This window comes from Theobroma cacao, chromosome 2, assembly GCF_000208745.1.
Source record: "Theobroma cacao cultivar B97-61/B2 chromosome 2, Criollo_cocoa_genome_V2, whole genome shotgun sequence".
NCBI classification, from domain to species: domain Eukaryota; kingdom Viridiplantae; phylum Streptophyta; class Magnoliopsida; order Malvales; family Malvaceae; genus Theobroma; species Theobroma cacao.
In genome coordinates this window covers 31314222-31334898 of record NC_030851.1, presented here as the reverse complement: position 1 = coordinate 31334898, position 20677 = coordinate 31314222, and the positions used below count along the sequence as shown (strand labels likewise).

The 20677-nt window shown below is 32.6% G+C and overlaps 1 protein-coding gene and 1 long non-coding RNA gene across 2 annotated transcripts; both read right to left on the bottom strand.

Moving 5' to 3' along the window:
- LOC18609412 lies at positions 8943-12418 on the bottom strand. The gene is made up of 3 exons (XR_001926746.1): positions 12145-12418; positions 10470-11861; positions 8943-10265 (listed from the first exon to the last, which is right to left on the bottom strand). It is a non-coding gene; the product is annotated as an uncharacterized LOC18609412 (long non-coding RNA).
- On the bottom strand, positions 12849-19002 carry LOC18609411 (potassium transporter 6). Its single transcript, XM_018116004.1, has 8 exons — positions 18535-19002; positions 17843-18332; positions 17705-17758; positions 16119-16379; positions 15960-16012; positions 15373-15496; positions 15024-15278; positions 12849-14078 (listed from the first exon to the last, which is right to left on the bottom strand). The coding sequence occupies exons 1-8, from the start codon at positions 18571-18573 to the stop codon at positions 13018-13020; spliced, it is 2337 nt and encodes a 778-aa protein (XP_017971493.1). The 5' UTR covers positions 18574-19002; the 3' UTR covers positions 12849-13017.

Sequence of the window (20677 nt, the reverse complement as noted above, 5' to 3'; positions counted from 1 at the left end):
TAAAATAAAAACTTTAAAATATTCAATAGTAGTCCAATTATGCTACCATTTACTGCCTTGTCGGTAACAAAAAATTGTTACTGTTTGATTTTTTACGGTAAAATTTAATAACTTTAGCGAATTAAATTTCAAAAAAGACATACTTAAAAAGTGTTTAACCGGTAATTAATTTAAAAATTACTTATAAAAAGTCAAACAATGATAACTTTTTGAAGTTAAAAATAAATATATTTATGTACATAATCAAACAGTTAAAATTGAGAGGCGATAACGTTTATTCATAAAAAAAAATAGGAATCATTTTTCATATAATCCCCACGTGGGTTTATATTTAAAATTTTGCTTGCCATGGAAGTATAGGGGATAAGAATAAGATGCCAATTTTGGTTTCCAGGTTTCTGTTGGGTACACCAACCTCTCTTTCAATAAAAAGATGGTACACAAAACAAGGCAAGGGGTTAGGTTAGAGATAATTGGTTAATATTTATTGTTGCTGGACATCACGTGCTAATTTGTTCTTGTTTCTTAATCCAAAAATGTTCGCAAGTAAAGAGGGGGAAAAAAATAAATGCCGACGAAATTTATGAGTAACATCTGTCATACCAAGTTGTTAATCATTTTTAAAATGTTTTAACACTGTTGTTCGGACATGCATGGTTGATGACAAACACGTGTTTATTCATAGTTTTGTAGGTACAATTTAAAGTATATCAAATTAGTATTATTTCTATAATTATATTGAAGTCTTCAAAATTTATAATATATATAAAAAATACATATATCCAATTAACATATCATCAAAAAATTATATTTTTACTTTTCAAAAGAAAAAGAAATTTAAATTTTTTGAAAAAAAAATTGACAAAATTTCAAATTTATGTTAAAACAATATTATTTAGCAATGGAAAATGATAAAATAATAAATAATCTTTCATTGAATTGAATTAAACTTGTTCAATTTGCACCATTTTTTTTTCTGCTGTTGTATTTATACACCTCCCAATTCGTATCAATTGAAAATAAATTAAATTATTTAGAAAAAAATATGATATCAAATGTTCTAATTATGTAACTTAATTACTAGCACTGTTCCAAATACATTAAACATAATTCTTTTCCAAAGGTTCAAAAACAACATTTAATGGAAAATCTAACCCTTGCTTTTACTTTGGATTAATCCGGTTTAATCTAAGTTGAAGATTAATAATTTTGGTTAGTGAACTTAAGAAGGGTAGGATTTTTCCCTTTAATATATGATGTCATATAGAAAAATAGATGGCATCATTAGATAGTGTTTTTAAAATTTTTAAAATAATTAAAAAAAGATTTTATGAAGATTTTAGAAAATATTGATATTTTTGAATAATGTATTAAATTAAATAAATAACATAAATGTAACATAAACATTAAATTTGTGAATTGTGATGAACATGGATTTTTCACATAAACATTCACGTCAGCATATATATAATGTTCTTTCAATAAATACTAACCAATAGGGCTTATAAAAAAAATTACTAACCAATAATTTTTGGGTTTTGGATTTTCTGTCGAAGATCTTTTGCATTTTGATCCTATTGGCACCTTTGGATGCAGGTGTCAACAAGAAAACGATGTCGCAGAGGCGACGCAAAGCATTTTCAGCCTGCAGTGGTATTACGGTAATTCCATGGAACACAGAGTCTTATTCAAATTAAAGATTAACATTTTTTTTTGTTTACTTTTGAAAGGAAAACCAGATAAAAAATAAAAAAATTCTTCTTCCAATATCCTCGTCCCAAACTCAAAACTCCCACCCACCCTCCCGTACGGACATCGAACACGTGTAACACTCCCTCGTTTCCTCACAACGACCTAATTCCTGAACACAACGTGGGACCCGCCTAGGAACCGATTTTTTGGGGGGCCCATCTTATCTGTCCACGTCGTCTCAATGCTCGAAATCGTGGTTATCTTAGCCTTCACACGTGGTTAGCACGTGAGGGTGAAAGGAAGAGCGTTGGGACTCGGGGGAGGAGGGTAGAACCTCCGAGAAAGAAATCGAAAAATTTCGAACCACGTATGGGGCCCAGGTTTTATCTGGTCGCCGCATTCCACGGATTGGCGAAAAATATAAAAAGGGGGGCCCATTTCGTCTCTATCCAAACCCCAATCGGATGGTCCGTTCAACCTTTTAGCACAGAATGTTCCAAACGTATCTTTCACGCACCGATTTTTTCTTTTTTTTTTATATATAATTAATTTTGTAAGGGATTGTTATTAATGAATAATGAGCATGACTCAAAATTTGAACTTTACATGTCATAATCATGAACATGACATAACATGGTTGCTGTGATTTTAATATGAATATCAAGTTTTTAACCATGAATAAAATGATTTCCAAGATAAAGAATAATTTATTTTTTAATCCTTCCCAGATTTTAAAAAGAGAATTTAAAAGTTACTAATAGAAATTTTGTCATTGATGCTTTTTGAAAGTAATTACAGAGTTTTTTTTTTAAGATTTGAAAAAAAAATTTAAATAAATAATCGTATATTAATTAATAAACTACATGCTCGATATAATTACAGAATTTTAGCTTATGAATCTCATCATAGTTGTTGTAATTAGCACAAGCTATTGCACTGCTGGGCTCTAATAAACTTCCAACAAAGTCACTAGCTGTTATATATAAATAAGACAATTGAAATTTGATTAGGTAGCAAGGCATCTCCTATTGATTGTCAAACATCAAAAACAAAAATCAAGAGATCGAAGAATCCTTTTGTCATCAAAAGGTTGAAATAGTTTGATTTAGATCTGCAGAAAATTATGAAGCTTGGGATGTAATCTCTGTCGCGTTGACCTTTTTGATGCAATCGTTTTATGCCCTGATGGATTGGTCATGGTCGGTGCAAGATTGGGATGAGCAAAAGGGTGGAGGGCGAGCATCTGTTTTGTCAAGAATATATGATTGGGACTTATATAAGTCATATTCTAATATTCTCTTTTTCTTTTTTTTTTTCCTTTTGGGCACGTCTAGTTTGATATCGAAAGCCTTTACGACATGTATAACTAAGTATTGAACTAAGTTAATGCATTTGTTCTTACCCATTACAGGAATTACCAGAGAGAGAGAGAGAAAATTTTCATTTTCTCTTTTTAATTCTTTTAGTAGTATATCTGGATGAATGGCAAGATCTTAGTTCTTACCAGAAAAGGATAACTCAATTATGATTGTTTAACCTTTATCTGAGGGATAGAGTTTTGTCTTCAATAGCATTTCTCTTAGTATATATTGAATTAAACTACAATTATTATTATTATTATTATTAATTTGACAAAGGAGATTTAAATCTGGTTTTTGTGTAAAAATTACGTGTACTATTGAATTTGAATTTTTATTAAAAAATTAATTTTATTATTTATTTATTAGATAAATAAATTATTATATTAATTATTGTTTCATATATATTATATTTTAATAAATATTTTGTTTATTTATGACATATATAATATGATCATAAATTATTCAATAACATTATAGAAAACTAATACAGTTAAACTTCTATAAATTAATACCCTTAGACCATGAAAATTTATTAATTAATTGAGATATTATTTAATCGATAAATTAATAATTTATTAATTTATGCAATCAATTAATAAAAAATTAATTTATCAAGGTATTCTTTAATTTTTTTCAAAACATTGAACCTCGTACATGTACTATATCTTGTGATTATACGAATATTACCTAATTACTGAGTTACGAATTATCATTGTGCTATGTATTTGTTTGACTAAAACAAATTCATGAGTGTAATTAGTTTTATTAAATAGAAATCATAGATCTATTCATTTGGCAAGTACGTCATGGGAAATGACAAATAAGATAAATTTGAAAATGATAGTTTTATACTGAAGTCTGTCTCGTGTAAAGATGCACACAAAGCAATAAGCACATTACATAGTTTTTTCTTTCAATACGAGAACATTACACCAAAACTTCTTATGTATTAAGAAAAGTTAGAGATAAAGCCCAATGAGACATTAATTTCAAGAGAAAACAAGTAACATTGGAGTCATATTTTACAAAAACTTCTTAATTAAGTCATGTATATATATAATTTTGATGTATAAGGAGATTATTAATTTATATACTAAGTGGGACTATTGTGTTTTTTTTTAAATGTATTATTTTCTAAATTTAATAAATTATTAATTTATTACATTGATCCTAAATCAGAACCAGTAAAAAATATTATTTAATCGATGTTATTAATTTATCGAGTATTAATTTATAGAGGTTATATTGTAATTGATAAACTATTAAGTAGAGATTTATAGTTCTTAAATTCCCTATTTATCAAAATTGTTATAGGTTATAAATGTAACACCATGTTTAAAACTTCTAGTTGTTATATACGTATAAAAGATAGATTATTTTAACTTCACCATGGCAATAGTGACTTTAAAACTAACAAATGGCTGTAGTGTTTGAAATACATACATGAAGCATGACCTAATTAAAAATTATTATATAAGCTTATTAGTGTCAATAATTAAAAGAAAATTCAATTTACAAATTATTGATTGACCTTAGACTTGAGAAGTCTATATATTTTGTTCAGTATTCATATGACTTTGATGTTGCCACATGTGATTCTAAATATATAGGTTATATCTAGATATGTTAACTTATGTACATGTTAAATAAATTATACTGGATGCTTAATAAAAAGATTTACATTTTTTACTGAAAAAAGATATTCGAGCAATTTTTATAAGATCATTAGACTCAAGAAATATGATCGGTGTGTTTAACAAAGTTGTTTTATAATTATATTATTTATAGTAAAATTATATATTACATTTTTTTGAAGAAAATGTTTTATTTTTCAAAATCTAGCAAGAATAAAAATAATGAATTGATATATATTATGTGGGTCGAATGTAACAATGAAAATTACTTATTCTTAAAGTCAATGAAAAATATGGTACAGTGAAAGAACTTATTAATAAAGATTATAACGAGGGGGACCTCATTGATAATTGTTTTTTATATAAATCAGTTGCAATTTTGAGAGATATTATTAAAATTAATGGCTATATAAGAGTTTTTAATTAATTTAAGAAATTAAAATAAGTTCTAAGTAAAATAATAGTTATGAGAAGCCATTGATTTGGGACTACTAATGTAAAGAGGTTTCATGTATATTCTTATTTCAAATCTTAATCAATCACATACAAAGTAAAGTGGAACTTGAATAAATTTGTGATTTTTTTAAAGTGAACAGGAGAAAGGTTAGAGGGAAGGGTGGATTAAAGTTTAAAGAGAAAGTTACTCTTCCCCTTTGCTCTTTAAACCTGAAAGAAAAAAAAACCTTAAATCGAAAAGAAGAAAAACAATATCCTAAAGATTTTTGAGAGAAACGTGAAAGATTTGTAAAAGCTTTTGAGATTTGAAGAGTTAGAGAGAAATGTGGAAGAGATTTTAGAGAGAGTAAAAAAATTTTAATTTTTTACCTCATTAAATGTTAAAAACTTTTTAATATTTAGTTTTAGGTCCATAATGAATTCAGGTTTTATCTCATTAATGAAGTGACAGATTTTGATGGCTTGATAATGTATATATATTGTTGTTGCATCAAATACAAGCCATTTCTTTATATATATATATATATATATATATTTATTTATCTTGTTAGAATATGAATTAAGTCAAGTGGACCAACATCTATTAGTAGATCAACCTAGATATTATTAACTCCTAATGGGAGTTAAGTTTAGGATCTTACTTCTAATAGGATTTATACATGTGAAATATTTTCTATAATTTTTTTGTGGTTGATCTTTGATTTTCATTAAATTTAAAATTAAAATTTCGCATCTTAAAAAGTCAACATTTTTTATATATCTAAAAAAATCAATGTTGATTAGACTATGTCACTATATTATCTAGTAAACTTAGAACGAGGAGGCACGGTTTGGAGTATGGAGCCTTAAAGTCAAGAATCATTTGAAAAGATTTATCGTTTCAGATATTGTGTCTACTGTCTCAATAATGTGAGTATATATTCCTTTATTGTTTTATGTTTTATTTTTTCAATTAATTTTAATTTTTAATTTTTTATTTATTAAAGTATTTTGTGGTATTGGCTAGCTTCTCTCCACATATGTCTAGCAAAAACCATTTCAGTACTTGGTTTGCCATTTTCATGTGTGTAAGGTAATGCAAGTTGTTAATGGCATAGATTAATAATAACAAAGTTGCAAAGACCAAAGAGTATATAATCATTTGTTCTTGGATGCCTTTTAAGATATTTGCAACCTCACAATCCATGAGTCATTTAACATATTTTGGAAGCTTTACAAATACTATCAAGGTGTCGTAAAGTGTGGGTCTGAAAACTTAACCTCTAGACTTGAACAATGTTGGGAGTCGTCACTAATCTTTTTTATTCAAGTGCGATTAGTTATCTGTTAAATTTGTTCTATTTGGTAAGATCTTAAATTGATTTTAGGTTCATCTAAAAAATAACAACCTGATTTGTGATTTTTTTTTTTTAGAGTTGGGTTCGAGAGTATAGTTATGCATGGGGAAGGATTAACACCACATGACGCCCGTTCTACGAACGGTATCATTTAATTATATATTATTCTATTTTAACCTTAACTTTTGATTTTATTCCTATGTTTCCTTAATCATTATTCATTATTCCATTTTTGATTTGTCATGTCTTGTTTTTTTCTAATCTTTCTTTTTAATTTATTATTATTTTATTTGTTTTGTTTTTCTATTTTTTAAATCAAAATTTGATTCTTCGGCTTTATGGATGTTCATGATGCAATAATGAAATGATACCATATTTATCAATTTTAAATAATGAAAAACAAAAATTATATATCAAAAAAATCATTCATAAACCATCCCAATGTTTTAATGAAATTTAAAAATTTTCCTTACCTAAAGATATATTTAAAAGAACTCATTTGTATAAGTAGTTCGAGGAAATCTCATCATCGAGGTTCTCAACCCATTAACAAAATAAACGTGTTGTATGCCAAGTCAAGATAAAATCATGAATAATGCAAAATGAACGCGTTCCAAGATCGTGAGCACCATAACAACTATCATTGCTTTAGAAATTAGATCACGACCAAAGCTCACGAATCGCCTTTTATCCTCTTACGTAACTTCAAAATCTTTTGTTTACTTTGAAGGAACTTTTGTTTTCTTTAAAAGAACATTTCTTAGGAAAAATGTTAAAATGAAGCTGTGCATTTTGAAAATTTGTGAAATGAGGTGAACTTACCAACTTAATTATTTGTATTATATGATGTAATTATAAATAATTGTTGAATAAAGTCATATAAGTAAACTTATCAATATAGTAGCACCCAAACATTTGGTGCTGTGGGGAGGGTTTTTCTTCTTATTGTTACTTTGAAGAAAGACGGTTACAAGTGATACAGTACTCAAACCAAAAGTTGAAAACTAATCTCATACAATCTTACACGAAAATTCCAAGAATCAATAAAGAAGAGGAAATATTATTACCGTGAAGGTAAAATTAAAGGTGAAACAAAAAAAAAAAAAAGAAGATAAAATCTAAGGAGATCGCGTCCACGGCTAATGACCAGTTGATTTGTCATAGGTTTGCTTGTCAAATATAACAATATATAGTTTGATATGTTTTCACTTGTTACTACCTCCAGTTGGTCATGCCTATCTCTTGCTGGCTCTCTCTCAACGGATAATGCAGTTGGATACTGTATCTTTATATTATTACCGGGACTTTTATTTCTGGCTTATGGCCATTTATGCTATGACCTTATGTGAAGAAACTAAACTAGTTATGAATTGTATTAGATCCTTGGCATCAAAACTATCCTCGGACTGCCTTTCCTTGAAAACTAAACCACCAGATGGCCCCTAGAATGGAAACCATGCCTGGTTCAATACTTGGGGTAGAAACTTTGCTTACATATGCCACCTTTCTCAAAACTTGTCTTTTAATCGGTGCAGGAATGCTGAGTTAGCCGTCAAGGTGTTGCAGCATTGACAGCTCCTCAAGCTCTCCTTGGACACACGCAAAGCCACCCCATCCACCGCATAGAATCAGGTGGTCAATCCTTAATTTCAAGTTGTTCTTCTTTGCAGGAAAGGCAGAGAGTCATCATCGAATTATCTTGTTGAACATATAATCAACACATCATCGGCTAAAGCCCAATACATACTCGGCATTCTCAACTCTTTTCCAACAGCCCTGTCCAGATTTGGTGTTTCATGAGCACTAAATGCATTCTTCATTTAATGGCTCAACGAGAAGATGCTCTCGTTAAAATTGAAGAGAAAATTGTTAACAGAGAGCGAATTGATAAACCCTTTTTTGGGTGGGTGTAGATGTGTGCATGTTACTAAAATGCATTGTCTTTCTTGATTTCCATCATACTTTATTGTGTTATTTTCTTCGAAGCTTGCCATTACACAATGCGGGACTAGATTACTAGTGAGTTATCTTTCCTCATCACAAAAGTTTGCAACTAACTTCCTTCCACAGATTAACAAGATCACCCTTTTTTTTTCTCCTTTCTTTTTGTTTTCTTGAATCATGGCTGGCATTTAGGCCTCCTCCAATTCAAACAACTATAAAGAATATAGCACTATATCAAAAGCAAAGATGTTGGCACTACACCATTTCAAACCTTCTCCTCGCAACAAACCCATATATATATATATATAGAGAGAGAGAGAGAGAGAGAGAGAGAGAGATAGATTGTTAATTGAAAATCACTGACTACTACTTTTGATCCAGATGAATGGCGAAATATGTGGAAGGGAAAGATAAATAATTTGATGACAAAGATAAGTTATTGATGAATTCTTCATGAACGGAAAGGGAATGGCAATGCGCCAAATAGAAAACATCATATTACTAAACTGGAGATAGCATCACTTAAAAAAACCATTTGCATATGATCCATTTGTTCTGTTTCTTACTATAACTTACAAAAAAACTTTCAGATTAGTAACCATTCAAACATCATAAACAGTTAGCTTGCCTTTACATATCAAAACTCTTAAAACTGATTGCCATCTTCACAGCATCAAGTTGTCAATCAACTATGCTACCACAAATCTCTCTAAGGTCTTCTCGATATGATTTGCATACATAATCCTCTTTCCCTCTCTTGGTCACAGACTGCAATTTTGATCACAAGCACGCAAGGTTTGTGTACATGGAGAAAACACTATGGCATCTGTTCAACCCTAGATACAACTAGAGCAACAAACCATAAATAAATGCAGAACAAATATCATTTACTACAAAAACTATGCCTACCAATGTCAACTCATGTAAAGAGTACTGATATGAGAGCAAGAGAGAGAGAGAGAGAGAGAGAGAGAAAGAGAGAGAGGAGAAAAGACTGCACAGCCTTTAAAAATCTATTTTAGCTAACCTTTAGCCTTTACCACACAAAGTCATAAAATAATTACCATAGTCTACTGACTCACCACTGTTCTTAAACATGCAACCGCAAGTGGAAATTATCTGCTTCCTCTTCATGAGATTAACCAAGGCCTTCTTGAACCTATTAGCTAGTACCTTAGCTTAAATAGTTTTATACATTTGTAAATGTTAACAACTAACCAAGGCCTAAAATCCTTGATATTCTAAACACCATCATTTTAGGTCTAAAATCATTTTAAAAAAGAGAATAACTTAACACAAATGAATTCATGCCATCGATCTAGGATTTCTTTCTCTTCTTTTGTTCTTGTTCTTCTTCTTCTTCCTTGGGAAAACATTCCTTCCCTTTCCATTTTGTTAGTAAAATTTAAAGGAAGTAATACTTTTCACTCAGTTTAAGAAACAGAATTAAACAAATAAGTTAATAAAACAGATACATATTTATAAGACATGCAAAATTTCATGAAGAATATTCATATATATGGAACCTTCTGCACATAAAAAATTTATAAATATAAAATTGATCATAACTATTAGATTTTTAACCCTGCCTATTCTTCATACCACTCACATTTACCCCTTCGATCAACCTTTCTGCCAAACATGAAATTCGCCTTCAAATCAATGAATTAAACTGGGTTTTTCAGTTTTCCTAAATTCTCTGCTATACCAACTATAATTGAACATATTTAGTTGAATTGACTGAGAAAAACTTACCACTTTAAACATGAATAACCATGCATCACAGAAATGTCCCTTCAACTCAGTTGACCACCAATCACTCCAATAAGACTTATACTCAACTGTCAAAGAAAATGCACAAAAAAACAGTAAGACTAAGTTACAAGTATGACTAATGCAACTGTAGCAACACAACAACAAAGAAAAAAAAATACTTGCCCTTTCATCGCCAACAAAATATTTATTCACTTTATTGCATTGATCATTTATAACTAAAAGTGAACATGTAAAATGGAGGATATTTCCCAAACCAAACAGGCCCTTACAATTCTATTTCTGAACATATTGCTTCTTCTTCTTCTTCTTTTCCTATTTCAGCTCCTTTTTTTTTTCTTTTATAATTGGGGGAAGGGGGATTTGAACCCTACTCTTTAAGGAGGGGGTTCATGCACCAACCAATCGGCCAAATGCTCGGGTGCTATTTCAGCTTCTTCTTCTTCTTCTTCTTCTTTTGAATCAAGCATTAATAGAGGGCCATAGAATGATAGCAGTTTAAAGATTCTAGATATAATTAACAATAACAATTCCATTTCTAAACATACTTGATACTGAACATTAACAACAGCATGATTTCCCACCCACGCCCTCCACCAAAATACCTTGTCTGAATTCATAAAATGTCTATTGACTATCTTTGTTACAGTTCCAAGAAAGAGAAGAGAAAAACCTCAGAGGTTTCCCTTTGTGAGAAAAAAATACCATATATTACAAGGAATCGATTCTCTGCTGGAAGGACAAGGACAAGCTGAAGTAGAAGATGTGTGAATCCCTCTTGCATAATTATGCTAAGCATTGTTACAATTTTGGTGAAAGAAAGACACAGAAAATTGAATTGAAAGTACTTGCTCGACAAAAGGGCAGGCTGTATTGCTTAAAGCTACATAAGCTTTACTCTTCATATGGCAACAAAGAAAAGTCTTATAACCTAAACCGTTAGAAGAATATGACTAAAGACATATATATCATACGCACTACTCATCCATAAAAATTGAAGACAGCATTTACTTAAGAAAACTAAATAAATCATATACATTTTTCACATGCGACACACGCTTAACTTCGCTCGCATTCATAATTTATATTAGTAAACATAAAGCAATTCCCTGTGACCTTAATTATCATATGCATGTTAAACCAAATAAAACTACGAAACAGCAAAAACACCCATTATCAATCAAATGCCATACCACAAAACTTTTCAAGCTCTCTCTGATAAGTCTGCTATATGCTAATTACAACTTAGTTCTCCTTACTTTCTACGGAAAAAAGAAAATCTAACAGGAACAGGAGGCTAATAAATACTAGCATTTTATTCATACAAGAGAAATAGAAGAACCCAAAAATTCTAAACATATTAGAGAAGATGAAAATTCTGGCATATCATTTGAGCAAAACATCATCATAGACTCTGTTAGGTTTCCACTATTTATAGTTCCAACAACAGCAAGAAATAAAGTGACAAGGTCCTTTGCGATAGTTTCCCCACTTCTTCTCAGTTCCCATCCTCCTTCACAAATTTTTTTCTCATCATTTTACATCTTCCTATGATAGTAGTATAATGAAAAAGCAAAAATTGCAGAAAAGCTGTGTCTGTGAGTGAGAATAGCATAATTCACAAGGATTTCACTTACGCCTTGAATCAGAAGAACCAGACCCTCCTGCATAGTAAACACCATCAAAAAAGAAAAAAGAGAAAGGAGGCTGAATAATATAAAATCAATATGACTCCATTACATATTATATCCGATACACCAGATAAATCTTAAACTATGTAAATGGGCTCCAGAACAAAAAAAGAAGGCTGCCCAAATAAAAAAGCTTCTTTTTTCCTTCCATTGTGAGGAGGGGGCAGAACGAAGAGGAAGCCATACCAAAGGCTGCTTCTTTTTTATGTTTTCAGGGTACGGGAGGATCAAAGAGCCAGGAGAAAAAGCCTTTAACCTGATTTTGAAGATGGTTTTCAATGGAAAATCCTCCTTTTTCATGAATTGGATGGTGAGAATCTTCCAATATCGGGATTCTTTTTTAGTCTCTCGCCTACGAACAGAAACGTCGATAGCCTTCTTCCAGAACTCAATTGACTGTCCAATTGTTTCAATTGAAAACCCAAAACGTAGAATTAAATTATTAGAATTGGATACTCTGTGAATGTTAAGTCGCCAAACGAACAATTGGGAAAGTAGATGCATGAAAACAAAGGATAAAAAAAGGGCTTCCTAACCTCTGCCTCTGAGACCCATGCTTTTCCTAAATGCAGAATCTCGGACACAGATGCTTTGCTAAACAAACTAAAAGGAGGGAAATTTTTTATTTGATTTTTATTAAATTAAAAATGAAAATTTCACATCTCACAACAGTCTTTTGTTTTTCAATGCGGGAGATTGGTGATTAGATAGCTCGTTTGAAGGAAAGCTGCTAATTGAGTAGGCCCAAAGACTGTGCTAATCCATTTATCGCAGTTATTCTTATCATCCAGCCCGATCCCAGGCTTGGGTTTAGATTAAACAGAATTTTATATATGTTTTGGTACGAAATGAAGAAACTTCAATGAAGAATTGTGTGTGAAAAGGGAGGAAGGGGCACATTTTGCACCCTGCTACATTAGAAGTAGAAAGGTTACCATGCCAGCTAGTGGGTGCAACATGGATAGAGAACATTGCCATTTGTTGCTATTAAAGGGAACCATGTCTCTTTTCATCTATTGCACAGCATTGTAAACATGTACATCATGATACATTTATACCATTTCTATATGACCAAAATTAAACATGGTTATCCCATTTAAAACAAAACAAAACAAAAAATTAAAAAGGTTTATACATGGTATATCATCCCCACCTCCAAAGTAGATACATGAGGAACGCTTAGTGCATAGGTGGGCGGACGGCTGTTTCTTCTCAAAAATTCATACCCCAAGTTAATTACAAGTTTCTTTATTAGGCTAGATCCTTGCTTCGCTCTAACGTACGAGTGCCCTAGTATGTAAGCTATCCCCGCTTCCCTAGCTTCCATAAGTTCCTGCAGCTCTTCCCTTGCACCAGAGTCTATCTGTGGGCTCTCCGGTACAATAAATCTTACTCTTTTTCTAGCTTTAATCGCAGGTGGTGACCGTATCTCCTTCAACTCTGATGGTCCAGCAGCCTCTATGTTGTCTGCATCATCCTCACTCATTTGAATCCCTTCTGTATGGCTAGAACATGTTCCAACCACCGTCATTTTATCATCATCCTTCACCACATCTTCATTATCACTGGCAGGTGCAACACTTCCTGAGCGTATAAACTCTGCTATGCTGCAAACAAGATCTTTCTCAAACTCCATGTCATCTTTGTGAACATCACGATACCCATATCGTACAATGCACCTATAGAGCCTGAACTCCCTAGGGCCAATATGACCCACCAGAAACCGCTCTTCAGGTCTAACATGAGGAACTGGGACAGATTTGATGCAAAGAAAGACTAGGACCTGGTGGAAGGCTGGAAGATTAGTGACAAAGTGGGAGAAGATTGCAGGGATTCCAGATACAAGCTCTGTGTGTACAAGTCCAATCCCACGAACCCGTACTATGCCTAGACTAGGACCCAAGCTAAGTAACCAGTTGATGGAGACCTTGTTTTGAACATCAAACTCGTACTTTTTCAGTGTGCCATAGTGCCAAACACACATGATTATCAGGAAGATGAATGCAAGAGCAATTGGAACCCAGGCCCCTTCAAGGAACTTGATGAGGGAAGCAGTAAAGTAGAGTGCTTCAATTGTACCAAAAAAGAAAACAAAGCCTATTGCGAAGAACACACTCTTTTGCCAGCATAACACAATTACCAATGACATTAGGCAAGTTGTAACCAGCATAACAGTTATAACAGCCAAACCTGTTCCACAAGAAAAAAGAAAAGAGTCAAAACAACTAGTAGAAACTCAGACAAAAAGAGGATCCAAGTTCTGTTTCATATTGAGATTCAGAATATCTTTTCAAGGAAAGACGGATATTAGTTATGAACCAAGGTTTCTTGAAGTAAAATAATAAGTGCTGAAACAAGCGACTGACTCTGTACTCTTATATGCCTCAAACACCAATTATTTTGAGCCAAACTTTCAGGCAAATTTCAATTATCTCTATTAGGTAGAAGTGAATCAGTTTTCTTTTTCTCTTTCAGTTTCTTATCTAGACAATGCCATGATGCCAAATCCAAAGATATAGCCGCACATAGAGAAAATCCTGTCTACATAACACAAGTATATATGCACGCAACTATTATAATTTCTTAGCACTTTTGGGGTTAGTGGAGTTTGGATAGTGATTAGGCTTTTAACCCTGGCAGTCTGAAATAATAGATAACTACTTATCTGAGAACCATATACGCCTCCAGCATATGTTTCATAGATAAATAAAAAGGAATAGTAGTGGCAAGCAAAAAACAGGTGTGAGAAGTTTCCTGAACAGGATCATTCACAAGCCAAAACACAATTATGCATACAGAAGGAAATAATTAATCTATTCCTTTTTAATGTAAAATGTAAAATGAAGTAATATATCCGAACCCTTGATCCCTCATAGTGATCAAATCTCTCTTTCATCTGAACCAAAATCAATACTTAGAAGTAACAAGCTCCTACAAAATGCAGTCTACAACTTGATAGTCATAATATAACAATACCATATGTTTATCAGTTTACATGTATAAAAGCTCGGTTCAGGCTAGAGTATGAAACTAAAATGCAAGATGCTCCCAAGACCCAAATTATACAACCAATTGAACACATTTCTGCTAAGAGTTGTAAGAACAATACAAGTTAATATGGGAGCATTATCATACCTGATGCATTGCCCATGCGCTTTGTGTCTCTAAAGCCAACAGTAACTGCCAAGCATAATATCATGAGGAGCCAGTTAATCTCTGGAATGTAGATCTGACCATGGATTTTGGATGATGTGTGGACTATTTTGACTCTTGGGAAGCAGCCAAGAGCAGAGCACTGCTTGATGATTGAGAACGTTCCAGTTATGATAGCTTGGCTTCCCACTACTGCAGCAAGTATGGCTATAACCAGAACTGGCCATCTTAACTTCTCTGAAGAATAACATTTGGATACTTCCAGTTAGCTGAAAACTCACCTATTATCCAAATCTTAGAGTCTTCAAGGAGTACAACTCAAGGTACCTACCTGGTACAGATACATAAAATCCAATTCGGTAATCACTTTCGATAATATGATGCCGAGACAGATAGGCAGCTTGCCCCATGTATGCAAGAACCAAGGATGGATAAACCAAAGAGGTAAAAGCAATCTGCAGAAATGGGAATTCCCATCAGATAAAAGCTGTTATTCACAGCAAAATTCAATGCTGAAAACGAGAGGGCATGCATGCAACTGTCAAAAGAAGTTCTCTTGTGTGACAGTAAATGTTTCCCAAGCCCAAAATTTTACCAAAAAGCACTCAATTACTAAGAATATAGTAATTTACACTAAAGAATGGTCAGTTGCAAGCTAACAAATGCATGCATGTGTTTCCTAGAAGATATATGGTTTTCTCTTGAATGGTCAAAACCACATCACAAAGTAAAAGGAATTAAGATGGCTTTGTCAACTGAAATCATAATTCAGCAGTTCAAACAACTTGTAACTACAAATTTGTTCAAAATTTCATCAGACATAATTGTCAGCTCTTCTCACCAACACAACTCTAACCATACCAACTTAGTTTAAAAAAGATATTCTCAACTGTGAATTAAGCTTTCAAAAATATATACCTTTATTGACAATTGTGAAAAATGTCCAAGATCAGCAAACATAGCTTCTGAGCCTGAAAATTGAAAATGTAAACCAATTTAACAATCAACTTCTTTATTTTAAATGGCAGAAGAAAGACAATTATATCATCTGATACACTCGCAGTCAAACACGCTTACCTGTTATACACAATAAAATACCGCCCAGGGACATCCAACCTCCTCTCTGTGTTTTCCTCAAAAATTTGTACATGTAATACGGAGAGAGTGCTTGATACACATGAGGATTCCAGTGAATGATATTATATAACCCAATGGCACTGATGCAAAGAAGCCATATTAGAACCACAGGTGCAAACAAAAACCCAACCCTGTGTGTGCCATAATGTTGAAGGGCGAACAAGCCTATCAGTATGATGCATGCGACTGGAACCTCTACATCTGCAAAAATTGTTGAACCTTTTATAAGAGGCAGTATAGTGCTAGATGAATAACATATCAAAAGAAGAAGATGGTATAACGACTCATGGCATCAAATAAAGAATGACTCAAATGGAAGTCAAGCATATAAGAGTAAAATTAAGTTAGTAATCATAGTCAAAACTTCTCCTAAGACCAACTTCCCAAAACATTTCAATGTGGCCCTAAGTTTTTATGCTAAGTTTGAAAAGAGTGATGGTCACCCTTTTACCAATAAAAGCATCAACACTGACAACTTCAAAGATAACATAATTTAGTTTGAAATTATAACTTTATCTCACTTAACACATGAGACCAAAGCTGCAGCAGCATTATGAGTCATGCTAATGGTCATAGGAGTATAGTAATAGCTTATCTGAACTGCAATTAATATACTATGGCCAAGAAAAGTCTACAATTAATATACATTAGTTGCAGCAACTAAAACCACACTGCAAATAGCATGAGTTCATGTTTTAGTATCAACCTGAAACCAGGGTCCCAGCATCAAATGAGTTCAAATTGTACAAGCTTCATACAAGTTGGCTTATTTGAAAACTTGAATCATTAAGTAGGTCATTTCTTTATGGAACTGTAACTTATAAAGTAACAACAGTTTAAGGAACTGGAAACCTAAGTTTGCACTCCAAACAACTGAATATTGACAGGTAAAACATGCATAGACATCCGATATCCCAAGGAGGGCCAGTAGTTTGACCTAAACTGAAAGTTTCAACTGAAAGCAGTGTAGGCAAGTGGAAATATCTCTAAAGAAATTCAATCTACTAGTTTGAGCAGACTATGCAACTGTACGTGCCCCAGTTTAGCATGTTGATTGATTAGTCCAACCAACTTGAGGTGACAAGTAAAACCATGGGTTCCACAACACAGTACTTAGTTTTGGGGTATGGCTAATGATGGACCAAGATTGGGAACTAAAGATAATTGAGTTTGTCGAAATAATGTGCCATATCATAAGGTTGTTGAAGAATCCAAGGCCAGCAGAGAAATAATGGAAACTTGGAAAAGCCTAGACAACCATCCTAAAATTTGAGAAATATTGAAGCAATCAAAAGGAACTATAATTTCACTTTATGCTGAAATCCAGCAACTCAATTAACAGGGATTTGCATCATAGACTATTTATCTAAAAAAAGTACTGGAAAACTTTGCCTATAAGCTAAGATACCGGAGCAAGGGTTTTACAATTTAACCATGATTTGTCTTTTCAGGTTGTCATCGAGAAGATATTTAGGAGCTGAAGTTAAGTGCAGCCAAACTAAGAGTGTAAGGGGGAAGGATCTTACATTTGTGATGCTCTTTTGACATCGAAAGCTCAAGCCCTGACACCGCAGAGAAAACTGCACGCACAACCTAAACAATCAATCAATCCAGTTCATGACACAATTACCAGGAAAAATCAGGGGGAAAAGGCCCAAACTTACCTGAAATAGCTGGTGTGAGGATACCGTCACCAATCACCATACAGGTCCCAATCAGGGCAAGAACAAGCAAGAACCTTTGCAACACCCTATGCTTCTCCAAAGTGGATTTCAAACTAGAACCAAATGTTGATTTTGGTGCCACACCAATACTATCCTTCTTGTACTCAATTAATTCTTCATCTGCCAATTGGCAATTGGGCAGGAAGTTGACTCGGGCGTGTCGACAGAGCAATGAATACAAGGCAAAAGTCCCTCCTTCACCATTATCATCAGCTCTAAGCACTATAAACACATATTTGAGCAAAGGCACCAAAGTGAGAGTCCAGAAAACAAAAGATAAAACACCATAGATTTCTTCATTTGTCTCAGAGTGTTGAATATCTTCTTCAAATGTGCTTTTGTAAACATATAAAGGAGAAGTGCTTAAATCCCCATAGACAACTCCAAGGCTTTGGTATGCCAAAGTCAATACTGTTCTCCATGATTCCTTCTAAAACAACATAACAAGAAAAAAAACCAACAACCCAATTAGAATCCTGAAATCAATGTCACTCTTTTAAATAAAAAGGCAAGGTTTTTTTTGATCATTCAACATTTGCTTTCAAAACTTAATACTTTATCATTAAAAACTGAGATGGGTTGCTGCAAAAAATGGGTAACGAATACAAATTTTCCAAACGAAGCCATCTTACCTTAGCGTAGTTTCGGTAAACGCCAGTCTCCTGATCCATGACTGAAGATATTCAATTCAAGGAATGCCCATTAATTTCCTAAAGAAGCCTCCCCGAGTATATACACACAGGGATACAGACAGACAAAGTAAAAAATTGTATTAAAATAATAATAGTAGTATGGTGATAACAAGACTAGAGCTTTCTTCTTTTCAAGTGACAGAATCGTATGTATGTAGACAGCAGCTGAACAACCATCAATGGAGACACCAGCAAGAACAAACACCAATATTCAAAAGGCAGAAGTAAATAATAACGCTTAATAAAACTTGTAGTAATCACACACCATCAAAAACAAGGCGAATTGGTTTGGATTCTTTTGCGTGTGAGGAAGTTTTTGGAGAGAGAAAAGAAAGTTTGGTTTTTTTGGAGAGAGAGAGATTGTTGTTTGTTTTGTAGTTAGTGGGGGAGTTTTTGGATTTTGTTTTATTAAAAGTACCTACTAATTAAACAGTTTCGAGAGAGAGAGAGAGTTATATATGTTGGAGTAGGCAACGTGCTCTGCAAATTAGCTGGCAGTATCAGGGGTGGCGTCTAATGCTTCGTTTATGGGTTTTTTCACACTGACTCTGGTGAAAATGAGCCGTCTAGCGTTAGAAACTCGGCAGAACTGAAAACTACTTCAACACTAGTTTTCACAAGTTTCACAAATCACAATCGGTCCCTTCATTCTTTAAGAACAAATACCAGCAAAATTCATACTACTAACAATTTTTGTGTCTTCACCATGAAAAACACTACTCCCAAAGTAATTAATAGTAAAGAGCAACCCTTCAAATTTTTAAACTCCCAAATGAACTTTTATGAATCTAATCTACTAATCATATGCTAATTTGTTGACTTATATGGCTTGTTTAAGAATTTCTTTTAATTAGGCACTACATATTATATTTGGATTATTGAGAATAATTCATACATGTTTAAGAGTTAATTCATCATAATTGTCGCATCCACTTATACCTAACATCATACGTTTTTTGGAACAAAAATCAGATTTTCCTTAAAGTTGGGTATCTGAAGGCATCATGATCACCTAATCTCTATTCATTAAAGAATAATAACTTGCCGTGAAGGTTGTTATAATGAGATGGTAAAAGGTTCAAAGCATGCATGGAAAGACTTTAAAAGCTTATACTATTTCTTTTTTTTTTTTTAATGTATATACAAAAAGGAAGAATTGGAGGGCTTAACAAAGAATTTTAAAGTAATGAAGAATTGTGGCTGTCATAATAAGAGAAAAAGAGGAAAGCAAAAGGAAAGGAGGAGGATACCAACCCCTTTGATAAGAGGGTTGTCGGCTCATATAATTCAAGCTTTATATAAAGTGAAAATAATAGGGAGAGAATAGCCGTTATCAGCTGGGGCTGGTTATTAGTCAAACCTATGCTTTGATTTTCCATCTCGTTGACTCCCCTACCTTTTATTGGCTAATACGGCTGTTGCCATGAAAAATTACATAGTTAATTAAGAATTTAAACAACATTTGAAATATATATATACATATGTATCTTGAAGCTTGACAAAAAGCAGGCTGCCCATGTTTCCCTCGTTTCTTTTGTCTCTTTACTGTAATGGAATCTTGAAGGGGAATAGTAGAATCCTTCCAGGTCTGGACTTGGTAAAGTTTTAATTATTTTTAAAGAGAGAAAAAAAAAAGAAGAAGAAATAGCAAAAGTGTCTTTCATTTGATTATTATTTCATGGATCTTTGATTTGCAGCTGATATCTTTTCCATCATTGACACGATGCACCAAATCAATTGCGTGCTTTGCTTATCAATTGATTTATTCATATGTGCCCAAAGATAACAAGAGGGGAATGGAAATGATTGTTTAATAAACTAATAAAATCTTTCTTTTTTTTTTTTGAAAAAAAATTCATATCCAATTTTAAAAAATACATATACTTGTTATTAATTTAAAAGTCCGATATATTTTTTATGATACACATTTTTTATTATAATAACAACTTAGAATTTGATTAGTTGCTTGCATAAACAACATTGAATCCTGATAAAAGTTGAATTCTACCAGAAATCTGAAGAAATATTTCTCAACCTTAGGGGAACCTAAATGCCAATAACATGCCGAAGAAGATTCTAATTC